The sequence below is a fragment of the Silene latifolia genome, unplaced genomic scaffold (genome assembly GCF_048544455.1).
Source record: "Silene latifolia isolate original U9 population unplaced genomic scaffold, ASM4854445v1 scaffold_70, whole genome shotgun sequence".
Lineage (NCBI taxonomy): Eukaryota > Viridiplantae > Streptophyta > Magnoliopsida > Caryophyllales > Caryophyllaceae > Silene > Silene latifolia.
In genome coordinates this window covers 1,770,135-1,783,792 of record NW_027413609.1, presented here as the reverse complement: position 1 = coordinate 1,783,792, position 13,658 = coordinate 1,770,135, and the positions used below count along the sequence as shown (strand labels likewise).

Below are 13,658 nucleotides of genomic sequence, written 5' to 3'. Positions count from 1 at the left end.
ACAGAAACAATAAACTCAAACATGGTTTGGTGACGAAATTGAGTCGAGAGTTCAATATTTCTAGGATGACAATGCACAAATACTGGATGAAGGTGAAAAAGCAAATCAATGAGGGGAATTTAGTGGCAGTGGACAGGGCATACAAAGGCAGCAAAAAACGAGTCATTATTGACTTGAAAATGGTAAGATCCATCCCTTTATATAAAAGAACAAGTGTTAGGTCTCTTGCATTTGCCATGAACCTTAGCCCAGCCACAGTGCATAGACTTATTAAAAAAGGAAAGATAAGGTCACACTCAAATGCAATTAAGCCTCAATTAACTGAAGCAAATAAGATGGCAAGGATGAAATGGGTGTTAGAAAAAATAAGTAACATTAGCTTAGGGCATAATATGAAATTTGATGAAATGTATGATGTGATACATATAGATGAGAAATGGTTTTATATGAGTTGAGCTACACAAAAATTTTACCTAGGTCGTAATGAAGAAGACCCCCATAGATCATGTTCCTATAAGACCCGTATGATTAAAGTTATGTTCATGGGCGCGTCAGCAAGACCTAGAATTACAAATGGAGTTGTGACTTTCGATGGGAAAATTGGAATTTTCCCATTTAGTTGCATTGTCCCTGCTAAAAGGTCTAGCAAAAACAGAAGCAAGGGGACTCTTGAAACTAAACCAATAGATCGTATCACAAGGGCAGTAATTAAAAAATGTATTATAGAGAAGATTCTTCCAGCCATTAAGGCAAAATGGCCAGACGGCAAGGGCAGAAAAATATTCATTCAACAAGATAATGCGAGACCTCACATTTTATCAAATGACCCCGAGTTTAAGAGGGCTGCTATGGAGGACGGTTGGGATATAGAACTCATTTACCAACCCCCCAATAGTCCTGACCTTAACATCTTAGACCTAGGACATTTTAGGAGTATCCAAACAATTCAACACGAGAAAGCACCAAGATCAGTTATGCAATTAGTGGATGCAGTTGTACGATAATATGAAGAAATCAGCCCAGTTACTTTAAACTACACATGGTTAATGTTACTCACTTGCATGAATGTAATACTCAAGCTGAAGGGCAGTAATCGTTACAAGATTCCTCATATAGGAAAGAAAAGGTTAGACATAATGGGTATGCTACCAACAACAATTATACCAGAAGTAGAACATGTGTTAGGTGCTCTTTTACATGAGACTAGAAGCCTTGTATCACAGCTTCCAGACCAAAGTACTTGAACATGACAACTCGTTTGAGATATGTTCAAGCTAGTAAGTGTTGAACATATCTCAAACATGGTATGTAACAAGTTTTTGTTAACATGGTTGGTTAAGTAATTCTTATAAATAGTAGCCATGATGTAAATTTTTTAATTGTAAGGTTGTGTAATCGGCATGTAGTAATGTAATGAACTTCTTTAATTTGCTACTATGATCGTGTCATGTTGTAATGTAAGGAAATTATGGAAGTTTTATTAGCAAATCGGCATTCATCATAGATTTGAAAGAAATTATGACATACAAGATCAGAAATGACCAGTATACGAAAAAATTACCTCACTGCTTCTTTTTGGAAGGAGTTGCTGAGCTAACCTCATCGTCATCAGATGAACCTACCCATTTTTCTTCACAAGACCTTTCTTTTGAACTGATTCTTCTACTCCTACCCCAATTAGGGTCCGTCTCAATTGAATTCTTGTATTCACAGTCTTCACATAGCCCACTTCCGTCAACAACAACACTAAAACCGTCTTTAGGATCAATCCACATACCAATGCAGCCATCAAGCTCCATATCCAAAGTGATACAGCACCTGCGACAGTACCCAACAGGAATTGTCCATGGTTTCTCTGGAGATGGAGACCTGACCACTTCACCATCAACAACCTTAGCCTTTTCCTCTACTATGGCAATATCGAATTTGTCACCTCCCTAGAAATCACAAGACATTAGCATAAATTGATTAAAGGTTAAATATTCATCGACTTAAAACATTAAAGCAATCAAATTCGAAGAACTATTAATGTAAAATCTGCAACAACTACTCCAAATATGTTGATTGTACATAAAATCAGCAACAATTGTTTACATAAATTCTATTTTCCATTTTCATCATCACCCAATACAATCATTAATAGTGGGATTTTTGACGTTTTGCCTCTTCGTGGGCACTTTGTGTTAAGTTTAATAAACAAATTCCTTAAAACTTGTTATTAATAGCCAAATAACATGCACAAACAAAATCACACCCCAACATCCAAAAACGAGCCATTATCATCGACGCCATCTTAAATATTAAGATCCAAAAACAAGTCATTACCAATTAAAGGAAAAACCCATAAATATTAAAGCTTTATTAATTTCATAATTAAAAATAATTTATTTACCCATCAATTGAGCGATTAACAATAAGATCGGGAAAATAATGCTTTTATTGTCGAATAATTATCGAAAAAGATTCGGAAAAAGATGGATGATACTAACCTTCGAGGCTCGACCACCACTGTTTTCATCGACTCTATCTTCCTTCAGATCCGAACTTATGCCAGCGACAATCTCTTCAGAAATGACACCAACAATGTCGTTTTTGGGAGAATCGATAGGAGGAATGCTTTTAGAATTAATAGGGTTGTTTTTTTACTCCATGACAAACAGATCTAGGGGTTTTTTGTGTGACAGGCTTGTGGGAGAGATGAGTGTCTGATGAGGGAGAGTTTGAGAGTGAGTGTGACGTGTGAGAAGAGTAGGAATTGTGTTTGTGAGGTAGGGTTTTTAGAAAATAATGAGGTTTGATTAGAGTTAATTGGGTTGATTAAGCAAAACAGGCCCACAACCCATATGGCCAAAACTTTACCAAAAATAGAATGTGTAAACATATCACTTTTACCCCCCGATTAGGAAAGTGTAAACTTATGACCGGAACGGAGGGAGTAATAGATTTGTAATTTTAGAATGCTTTATGTCAACTTTCATCGAGAATTGAAAACAAAAACACTCATTCATCGATGGTAGTGTTAGCATGTAATCCTTAATGACATTAATATGAAAGACAATTTCTCCCACTGAACTTCATGTCTAAAGGTGGCAATTTTGACTCCGACTTAAATCCATGTATACTCATGGCTTCTCGACAACTCGAGTGAAACCATTTTCTCATCACATAATTGTAATGATCATTGCAATTTTAAGTGTTAATTAAAACCTCGTGCTTATATTGTACACACATCCTTTTCTAAATACCTATTTAGAAATTGGTTTTAACATCTAACTTGATTATACACACTATGAGGTGTAGCAATGATGATATGGATCTTAGCATAGTTACCCTTTAACTTAGCTTTGTAGACAATTTAACGTCTATCTATGCAACTCTTATGTACAGATTTCACTTGGGTTCATTAGGCTCTTATGTAAAATTGAATTGAAATTACTTGACACAACCACTTCATAATATTTATTGAAGAACACTTTCTTTTGGTCTCCTCACTAGTCTCGAATTTAACCTAAGAAGCTTTCTTTTGGTCTCCTCACTAGTCTCGAGTTTGACCTAATAAGCTTTCTTTTGGTCTCCTCACTAGTCTCGAGTTTGTTGCTAATTTTGTCCCACTCTATCTTTTGAAAAGTACACCTATTTTTCTGGAAAGATAGTTATATAAGCAACAAACAATTTTATACTTAAACTTGTGAATGAAGAAAATATCGCACATTATGACCTTAATAGATGTTCCTCTTGTAATGACATTGTAATATAGTAGTAAGATAGACTAACCTTTATAAGATAAAGGATTGGATTCATATCCATGTCTTATACAATTTTAGGGTCTTAAGCCCTCCCGTAGTTCGTATGGAGTCTTATAAGTTGTTACAAGTCTTAGTTATAAGTGGTGTTTTCGATTGGTTTATAAAATTCTCTACCTTGAGTTCAAATAACTCTATTTGACTTTACAATCGTTCTTTCTTATGTCAAATAAGATGTGATATTTAGTCATCAAAGCATAAGAGGGAATCAAATTCATGGCTTATGAACTTATTACAATGATCCAATCGTTGTAATTCTTTTATGATCAATTTAAGTCAAATCAATTTATGTTGTTGATGTAAAAAAGTGTATAATGACAAGTTTTTAGAACAAAGAAAATTCCATAAACCGAATGACTTGGGTTGAAAGCCAAGTCATTAAAATTCATACAACCATTTTTTGCAAAATGGAAATAAAACAAATTTCCATGTCCAACACGGAAATAAAAACGAGTTCTAAAATAACAAGTCAAAATACATTAATGCAAAGAAGACAATACAAAATAAAAGCCAAGCTTCCATAGGTCTTCTACTATGGACGGCTACCCTAGCATCCCTTTGTTGAAGATCTTCCTCAAGCTTGCTTCTCCTTGCCTTTGTCTTTGCTCACATGCCCTATATTACATTAAAAGGGGTGAGAATCACAACTTGTATCTAAATACCAAAGTTATGATTTATATCAATAACACAATAGATTAGAGAATTTATTACCTACTGGAGTCACACGTCCAGCTTAAACATCTCCTAGATACTTCGGGCGATTACATTTCCAATTAACCGTACCACAACAATAGTGGCACTTATCCTCGGAAGAAGCACCCTTTTTGGGCTTGGATGAACTATTGCCAATAGCTTTCCCTTTGCCCTTGTTTGGAGTGGGTTTCTTACCCTTTCTAGCGCTTTTCTTGAATTTCTCTTTGCTCTTATCATTAATATTGAGCACATCCTTGGTCGTACTCACATTGAGACCCATGTCTCTCTCGGCTTGTACAAGCAAGTTGTGCAATTCATGGAGAGAGTTTTTCATCTTTTGCATATTGTAGTTTACCCTAAACTGAACATATGCTTTGATACGATTCAAGGAATGGAGAACTCGGTCAATAACGAGTTGTTCGGGAATTTCAACCCCTTGTAATTTCAGCGTCTCAACATGCTCAATCAATTTGAGCACATGAGGGCAAACCTTTTGACCCTCTTTTATGTTGAGCTCAAAGAATGCGGAGGCCGCCTCATATTGGATGATTCTTGGAGCTTCTGAAAACATGGTTACAAGCTTGGTGTAGATCTCATAGGCGGTGCCTATCCTAATAGCACTCCTTTGGAGATCGGCTTCCATAGAGAAGATCAAGACATTATTGATCGTGGCCGATGCTTTTAGGTAAGCCTCATAGGCCTCCCTAACCGCGGCGGATGACCTAGTAGTAGGTGTAGCGGGAGCGGCTTCGGTAAGGTAACGTAGCTTGTCGTCACCTTCCGCGGACAAGCGGAGTTGGGCATCCCAATCAGCAAAGTTAGTCCCATTCTTTTCAAGGTTACATCGATCCATAAAGGATCGGATCCAGAAGCATTAGTGAGAGGTGGAGCGGTTCCACTAGTTGAAGCGGATGAAATCGGAGTTGCCATTGCAAATTAATCAAATTGACTACAAAAAGGAATTGAAGGAAACAATTAACATTTATCATTTTACTTGTAAACATATTTAACAAGGTTTTAAAATTATGCATTTATATAATGACCTCGCACCTAAATTATATAAATGATCCCGAGATCCATCTTTATACAAACATGGGCACGGGAAACCGATACATTCCATACTTGCATAAATTTGGTGAATTAACTCTTTAATTGATTCTACTATAGAATTCTCGGTCGATGTATTTCATAAATTCTATCTCTAGCCCCAGAACATAAGACTAGTCTTTATATCCAGTTGAGTCCAACCAAATTTCACGTGTAATAACGTTTTATTACCCCACTTACCCAATGATAAATTAAAGTACCCCGGGGAACCGAATCTACCCCAAATGTCAAAGGGATTCATGAGTCCTACTATTTGGTAAGGCTAATCTCAATTTTAAATATGTGAGAGGTCTTGTTGATTTATTATCTATCATCTTTAAGTGAACTAAGTCGATGAATACTCGATAATTATAATTGACAATAGTCGATAAGACGTAAAAATATGTCTGTGAAGTTACGGCGATTTGGCAATGCATGCAAACATATAAAGCAAGCAAATAAAGAAAAATAAATTTACTAGTATGGCCTTTCCTAAAATAGAAAATCTTATATTCTATTACAAATTCGGAAACCAACTCCTTTGGTCCCTTTAATCTTCACATGACACGCCTCCCAAGGGTAGACACCGTCTCGATCGGAACTCCTTTCCGAATGGCACCGTCTTTAGGAAACTCCGGAATTACAAATAATTAAATAATAAAATGTACATATCACTTCCTATTATACATTTGTAAAATAAAATCTAATAAAATAAAATAAAAATGATACGAGATCACAATAAATTACAACCGAATCTATATTCCCTTACATTACGGGTAATATCGATTAAAACTAAGGCCATACTAAGATAAAATTACATAATTCAAAATTATATAAAAGAAATATGAAATTCATCAATAAAATATGCAGCATTATAATATGTATCTAACATGCCAAGCTATGTGCCAATTCGCCCTATTCAAACTTATATCGTAAATATAATCCGGTTTTATGGATATTCGCGATCTTTAAATTATGAAAATCACAGAATAATACTAAAATCAAATTTTAGTCCAAGTTAATTATCCTGACCTTTTAGGACTCAAAAATTAGTCATTACTCAATTTTTGACAATAATTCAACTTGATTTAACATTTATGCTCATTTTTTGACCTTAAAATCATAACCTTTTATGAAATAAATCCAAATTTAATTACAATAATTTCAAAATTTGAATTTTAAATTTTTGAACATTCTGGAATAATTCCATGATACTCATAATGTCAAAAATCAAGGTTAAAGTTTTCGTTATTTCAAGAAAAATATAGTTGCAATTTATCGGTTTTATCAAATAAAATATCTAAAGCATATGAAAATTAATCTAATCAATATTCCAACTTTATATCTGATATTTGGGATAATAATTCAACCTAAAATAATTTTCTCATGCCATATAATTTATTTTAGCTATTTTTGATAAAATAGTCACTATTCATGTCATTTTTACACTAAAAAATTCATAAATCATGCAAAATGAATCAAGTTCATCTAACATTTTACACACAGTGAGTAAAATAGTCATGTGGCAACATATTAAAATTTCATGTCTTGTTTCGAAGATTAACTAATTTTAACCATTTTTCCTCCATTTATTCCATTTTTATCTCATAAAAATTATAAATCATGCAAAATAAATTAAATTTATACAAAACTTTACATACAATAAGTAAAATATACATGTGGGGTCATATAAAAAATTCAAGGTCGGAAACTAAGTCTAACTATTTTTAGCATTTTAAATACCATTTTATACATTAAAATGTAATAAAATCACTAAAAATCATTAAAATTAGCCAAAAATTACCATAAATCATCAAAATGACCTAAATATATATTAAGACCAGAATATATAATATGCTTAAAGTTTCTTGACTTTATAATATAAATTACAAAATCTCTAGTTTTATATGTTATTTATTTAACTCAGAAAAACTATAAATCGATTATGCATGCAACAACCTAAGCTCTGATACCACTTGAAAGGATTCAATAACCCTCTAAATAAACTCTTTAATTATAGATCTAAATTTCTCATAAATTAGATGTTGATCTAGTGCATGCATAACTTAATATAAATAGAAACGTAAGAATAAAGTTCCTTACATTAGTAGAAATCGGTTTTTAGGGCACAAGTGAGGATTCCTTCCCACACTTGTTCTTGAGCTACAAATTAAAGCATGATCCTCCTAAATCCCAATAGTAGAAATTCTCCTCTTGATGGCACCAAGACAACCCCTTAATTCTAATTCCCCCTTACTACTAAGAGAATAAAAATTCTCTTAATTTTCCCGCCTAACTAAACTTCTTCTTAGTTGGGCCTATTTTTATGGACTCCACCGGGAATGAAATTACAAATAGAGAATCTTATAAGTAACCCACCTTTTTTTATCCCACCTGTTAATGTAAGAGCTATTAATAGCCCACCATAAAAATATTATGTAGAAATAGGCCCATACATGGTCATATCATCTTTAGGATCTGGTACTCCATATATGACTTATTAAATGATAAAATTGGTTTTCTGTAAGGTCTTAAACATAGAAGTTATTTTTTGTTAGATCTTACATATAAAAGTTGTTTCGGAGAAATTCAATTATATAAAATTTCTTTTACAGAAAATATAGGGTATACGTTTTTGAAGATAAAATATACGGTAAGACGGTTTCAAACTGCGAGTTGGATTATATTTATCAAAAAATATTATTCATTTAATGCTAATAAGTGAGTTGTCTTTTAACCCATTGGAATCGTATCACACTATAAATCGTCTCACGAAATAAGTATTGTTTCGTTAATTACTAAAATCTGTATACATCACAATCTAATACCGTGCATTAGCATAGGATCTGCACTACGTCTTATTTATATGATCGTATTATTATTATTATTATTATTATTATTATTATTATTATTATTATTATTATTATTATTATTATTATTATTATTATTATTATTATTATTATTATTATTATTATTATTATTATTATTATTATTATTATTATTATTATTATTATTATTATTATTATTATTATTATTATTATTATTATTATTATTATTATTATTATTATTATTATTATTATTATTATTATTATTATTATTATTATTATGCGCGCAGCTTTCATTAAAATAAAAATAAAAGGTTTACATGAAATTGGTGGGGAGCCGAGAGACAATCTGGGCTCCCACACCCTTAGCAATAGCAAAGCTAAGTCTAGTAAAAGCTAAAAATAAAAGGCTTTCATTATTATTATTATTATTATTATTATTATTATTATTATTATTATTATTATTATTATTATTATTATTATTATTATTATTATTATTATTATTATTATTATTATTATTATTATTATTATTATTATTATTATTATTATTATTATTATTATTATTATTATTATTATTATTATTATTATTATTATTATTATTATTATTATTATTATTATTATATCATGTATTAGTCTACATATGAAACATGATTGCAGTATAACATGATCGCTACTCCGTAATTAATAACATTTTGTATAGGTCATTTTGTAATAACGTATTTAATCTAAATTTTATAAATACGAAAATTCATTGATTCTCCACTAAATGTTTTACGTAATTTTAATTAACATTGTTTAGGAAAGATATTCACGAACAACTTTAACTTCTAATACTATCAACTTACAAATAAGTAACTTAATATCTCTTATCCATTGTGTGTAGATATTTAAATTCCTTTTAAATTTTATCATCTTTATTTTCTAAGCTCTCTAATATCCCAATCTGAAAAAACTGTGCATTTATGCACGGGATTTGCACTAGTAATATATTTGAGGTGACCAATATTTGAGCATATATAGTCCCCGAATTAGCTCGTTCCTATGCTTTTTAGTGCATAATTGGGTCATTTACTATCTTTAGTCTTTCATTTTGCATATTCTTTGAGGTTTTGTTTCCTTTGTAGGAGAGGAGTGCAAACCTTGCATTTTCATGGCAAAATGGAGCTAAATTGATCGAATTTAATGACCAAGCATCAAAATGAAGACAAGACTAGAAGGCCTATGTAAATAATGAAGTAAATGGGCAATGATGAGAAGATCCTTGCATCCCCAACAAAATCCTTGAGGATTGTTGGAAGAAGAAAAGAAGAAGAAGCCTTGCTCAGCTACTATCCAGGCGTCTTGGCCGCGGGACAAGCGTCCTGGCTGGCTACAGTCCGAGCGTCCCATAGCCAGTCCGCTCGTCCTAGCCCTCTACAATCCGAGCGTCTCATGCACCAGGCCGCTCGGATTCCTTCCCAGTGCAAGCCGTCTCCTCCTCAGTCCATTCGGGATGCGCATATTCCTTGAAGACTAGCGAAGCGGAGATGAGCATCTTCTTCGAGAGGAGCACTTCCTCAACTTTTCTTAAGAGTCTTAATCGTCATTTAAGCCCTTAGTAACCCTAATTTATGTACCTAATCCTTAGTATAAATACCTCATTGTACTAATTAGATTATCATGTTCTTCATATGCAATCTTAATCACATTTTAATCTTATAATCAACTTTTAATTAAGCATTAATACAAATCTCATTTCCTTAATTTTTCAATTGTTCATCATTTATTTTGGGTGATGAAGATTATTTGGGTATTATTGGGAGATTGACAACCTTCCATCAATCATCAAATACTTCTATTATTCTTACCTTATTATTTTGGAATCATCATTAGGTATAATTCTCTTAACCCTTGTTTTAATTATTGTTAATCATTTCCATTCATTCATCATGTTTTGTTTTGTTAATATGATTGACAACCTTGTTAGCATGTTAAACTTGATAATGAGTGAGTAGTCTCTTAGCTAGGGTTAATGGGGAATTATTAGGGGAAACCGACATGGGGGATGATTCATGCTTAATCTAATATGTTCACATAATTTATTTGCTTGCTTGTTATGATCTCAACTTATGCACATGTTATGTTTGATGAAATGCGAGCCTATGAATCCTTGCATTTTTTACCCATCACTTACCTTTTCAATGAGACTTGTAAGACATAAACCAACTCGAGTCTCATTAGACCATGCATATAGTTGAGTAGGGAGGATTAAGTCGACTTGTAGGTGTTGTACAATCTAATCGATTCGGCTCTGGGACCCAAACCTTCCTAGGATTGTAAGATATAAACCAACTCGATCCTATCACAATAATAATTGCTTGCTTATAATTTGAGAATATGTTTGTATGATCAATTCCCATGAATCCCCTATGAACCCATGACACCCTAGTGCTTTTAATCAATTGTTTACATCTCATTTTAATCATCTTGCTTGTTTACTTACATTATTATTTAGTTTAGTGATCTTCTTATCTCAACCCAAATTGTGACTCCCTTAGACACCACTACTTGCAATCGAAAATCCTACATCAATACCCGTCCCTGGGGATCCGATCTTTACTTACCTCTTTACTAATAGTAGAGTAGTTTGTGAAGTTATAAATATTGTTTTGGTCTAGGTGCTCCTAACGACATGTAACCGAAAACGATAGTCCGACCAAAAATGGCGCCGTTGCCGAGGACGGTTTTAACTTGATTTGATTTTCTTTGATTGTTCTTACTTGTGTCTTTCTTTCCCTTGGGGAAGTAAAACTCCTCATGATTGTTCTAATTATTTTCAAGTTGTTTGATATTTTGCATGTCTAGAAGATCACAAGGTAACTTGTTACCCATTGATCACGAAGTTGAAAGAACTTTGACAACCAATAGAAGACTTGCTAGAAATATTTTTAGAGGTATTGGTGAGATTGTGGATATTCAACCAAATAATATTGAGTTCATCAACCCTTTTGCAAGAGAAGGAGAGGAGAACCCAACACAAAACCCACCACAAATCAACCCACAATGCCTAAATTTTCATCACATTCCGTACCAACCGAGGAGAACCTACCAAATGGTACTCCCACACCACAACACTTGACCGAAAATTTCATTGCAAAATCCGCATTTATCCAATTAGTCGAAAGAAGCCAATTTGGGGGGATGCCTAGTGAAGACCCTCATTCTCATATGGAGACTTTTTGTGACTATTGTGATGCGATTTCACAAACCGGAGTTACTTAAGACCAAACTCGATGGGTCTTATTTCCTTTTTCTTTTGTTGGTACCACGACAATGGCTAAAGAGACTTGATAAGGCTACTCTTGGTATTGACTCTTGGAAGAAATTGGCTCTTGCTTTCTACAAAAATTTCTACCCTCCGGAAAAGACTAACATGCTAAGAGCCCAAATCACGGAGTTTAAACAAAGGGACGAAGAATCTTTGTATGAAGCTTGAGAGCGATTCAAAGGAACTTGTCGCTCATGTCCTCATCATGGACTTAGCGAGTGGTTCTTCGTACAACAACTTTGGAATGGTCTTTATGAAGGCTCCCGAAACATTCTCAACATGGGATCAAATGGTATGTTCACCGAAGTTGACGATAATCAAACATGGAACAAGATTGAGGAAATGGCGGTCCATAACTCACAATATAGTAGACCTTGGAAGGCTACTAAAGGAGGAAAGCATGAAGTGGACTCTATTACTCAATTGGGTGCTCAACTTAGTGCTCATATTGATACCATTAACTTGAAGTTTGAGAAGGCTATGGCTAAACTTGAAGAGGCCTCCAAATCACCTAAGAAACATGTTAATGCCATGGTGGCATCTTCATCAATTCCAAGTAGAATATGTGAGAATTATGGAACTTTGGGACATGACCAAAGTGAATGTAGGGGAACAAATGAGCAAGTGAATGCTTTTCAAGTATACAAGAGTGGTACCCCTTATTCCAACTATTACAATGAAAACAGCAAATTCTATCCAAATCTCTCATACAAAAGCCAAAATGTTCAAAACCCTCAACCAACATACACCCCACCTCCATTGAGAAACCAAAATCAAAGACCCTTTTACAACCAAAACCAAGGTTACCAAAATCAAACTCCATACACTCAATCAAATGACCAAGGTTTTGATGTTTAAAAAGCGGTCCTCCAAATGCAAAAGAACCAACAAGAGTTTTTCACTCAAATGCAAAAGGATAGCCAAGTAAAAGACATCACCATTAACAACATACTAGCTCACAAAAAGATGTTGGAGACCCAAATGTCTCAAAGCATCTTCAAGTTCACAAAGACAAAAGGGGCAATTACCCCCTCAAGGTAATCCCCCAAGACAATAATCGGTGAGTGCCATCCATTTGAGGAGTGGTGCAAGGTATGAAAGGCCGAAGAGGCCCGTTGATGAAGATGTTGTGAATGCTAGTGACAAGGAAAGAGTTGTTGAAAACTCTAAAGAAGTAGAACCCACAATTCAAGAAGTTTCAAAGAAGAATGGAGAGAAGGCCAAAGAAACGGAGCCTATTGTGATTAGACTTCCATTCCCGAGTCGTCAAGCTAAGCCTAAGTTTGATGACAACTTGGAAAATTCATGGAGATTGTGAAGAATTTAGAAGTGTCGATTCCATTCACGGAATTGATCAATCATGTTCCGACCTATGCAAAGTATATGAAAGATATCCTTACAAAGAAGAAATCAATCCGGAAGCTTGAGACTATTGCTTTCACTAAAGTGAGTAGAGTGCTATTCTTCAAGGAAGTTCACCTCCAAAGCTCAAGGATCCGGGAAGTTTCTCCATTCCATGTAGGGCTGAGAATCGGTCCAAGACCGGACCGAACCGGACCAAACCGAACCGGACCGAAGACCGAAAATAAAAATTTTGTGGACCAAAGACCGGACCTAAAACTTTCGGTCTTGGACCGGACCAAACCCGAAATAGTTGGTCCGGTCCGGTCCGGTCTTGGACCGAAATGGACCTAAAATTTGTTTTTTAATTATTTCGTATACGATAATTGCATTTTAATTCCGATAAATAAAATGCATTTAAATAATTAGACGACTCTTGCATTTAAATAATTAGACGACTCTTTTTATAAAAATCTTTGACAATACTAATTTATAATGTCTTTTGAAGATAAAATATTAATTTGATTCATAATATTTTAATGTTGCGTCATTAAAAACATGAAATTTGGTCCATTCGGTCCGGACCTAAATTAACCGGTCTTG

At 33.8% G+C, this 13,658-nt stretch overlaps 1 protein-coding gene and 1 non-coding gene across 2 annotated transcripts; one reads left to right on the top strand and one right to left on the bottom strand.

Annotated features, from left to right (window-relative positions):
- Positions 1–542: 542 nt before the first annotated feature.
- LOC141640033 (uncharacterized) lies at positions 543–1,244 on the top strand. The gene is made up of 2 exons (XM_074448995.1): positions 543–995; positions 1,080–1,244. Exons 1-2 carry the CDS (start codon positions 543–545, stop codon positions 1,242–1,244), a joined length of 618 nt encoding a protein of 205 aa, XP_074305096.1.
- A 10,575-nt stretch (positions 1,245–11,819) lies between these two features.
- On the bottom strand, positions 11,820–11,926 carry LOC141640095 (small nucleolar RNA R71). Its single transcript, XR_012542841.1, has one exon. It is a non-coding gene; the product is annotated as a small nucleolar RNA R71 (small nucleolar RNA).
- Between the last annotated feature and the right edge of the window lie 1,732 nt (positions 11,927–13,658).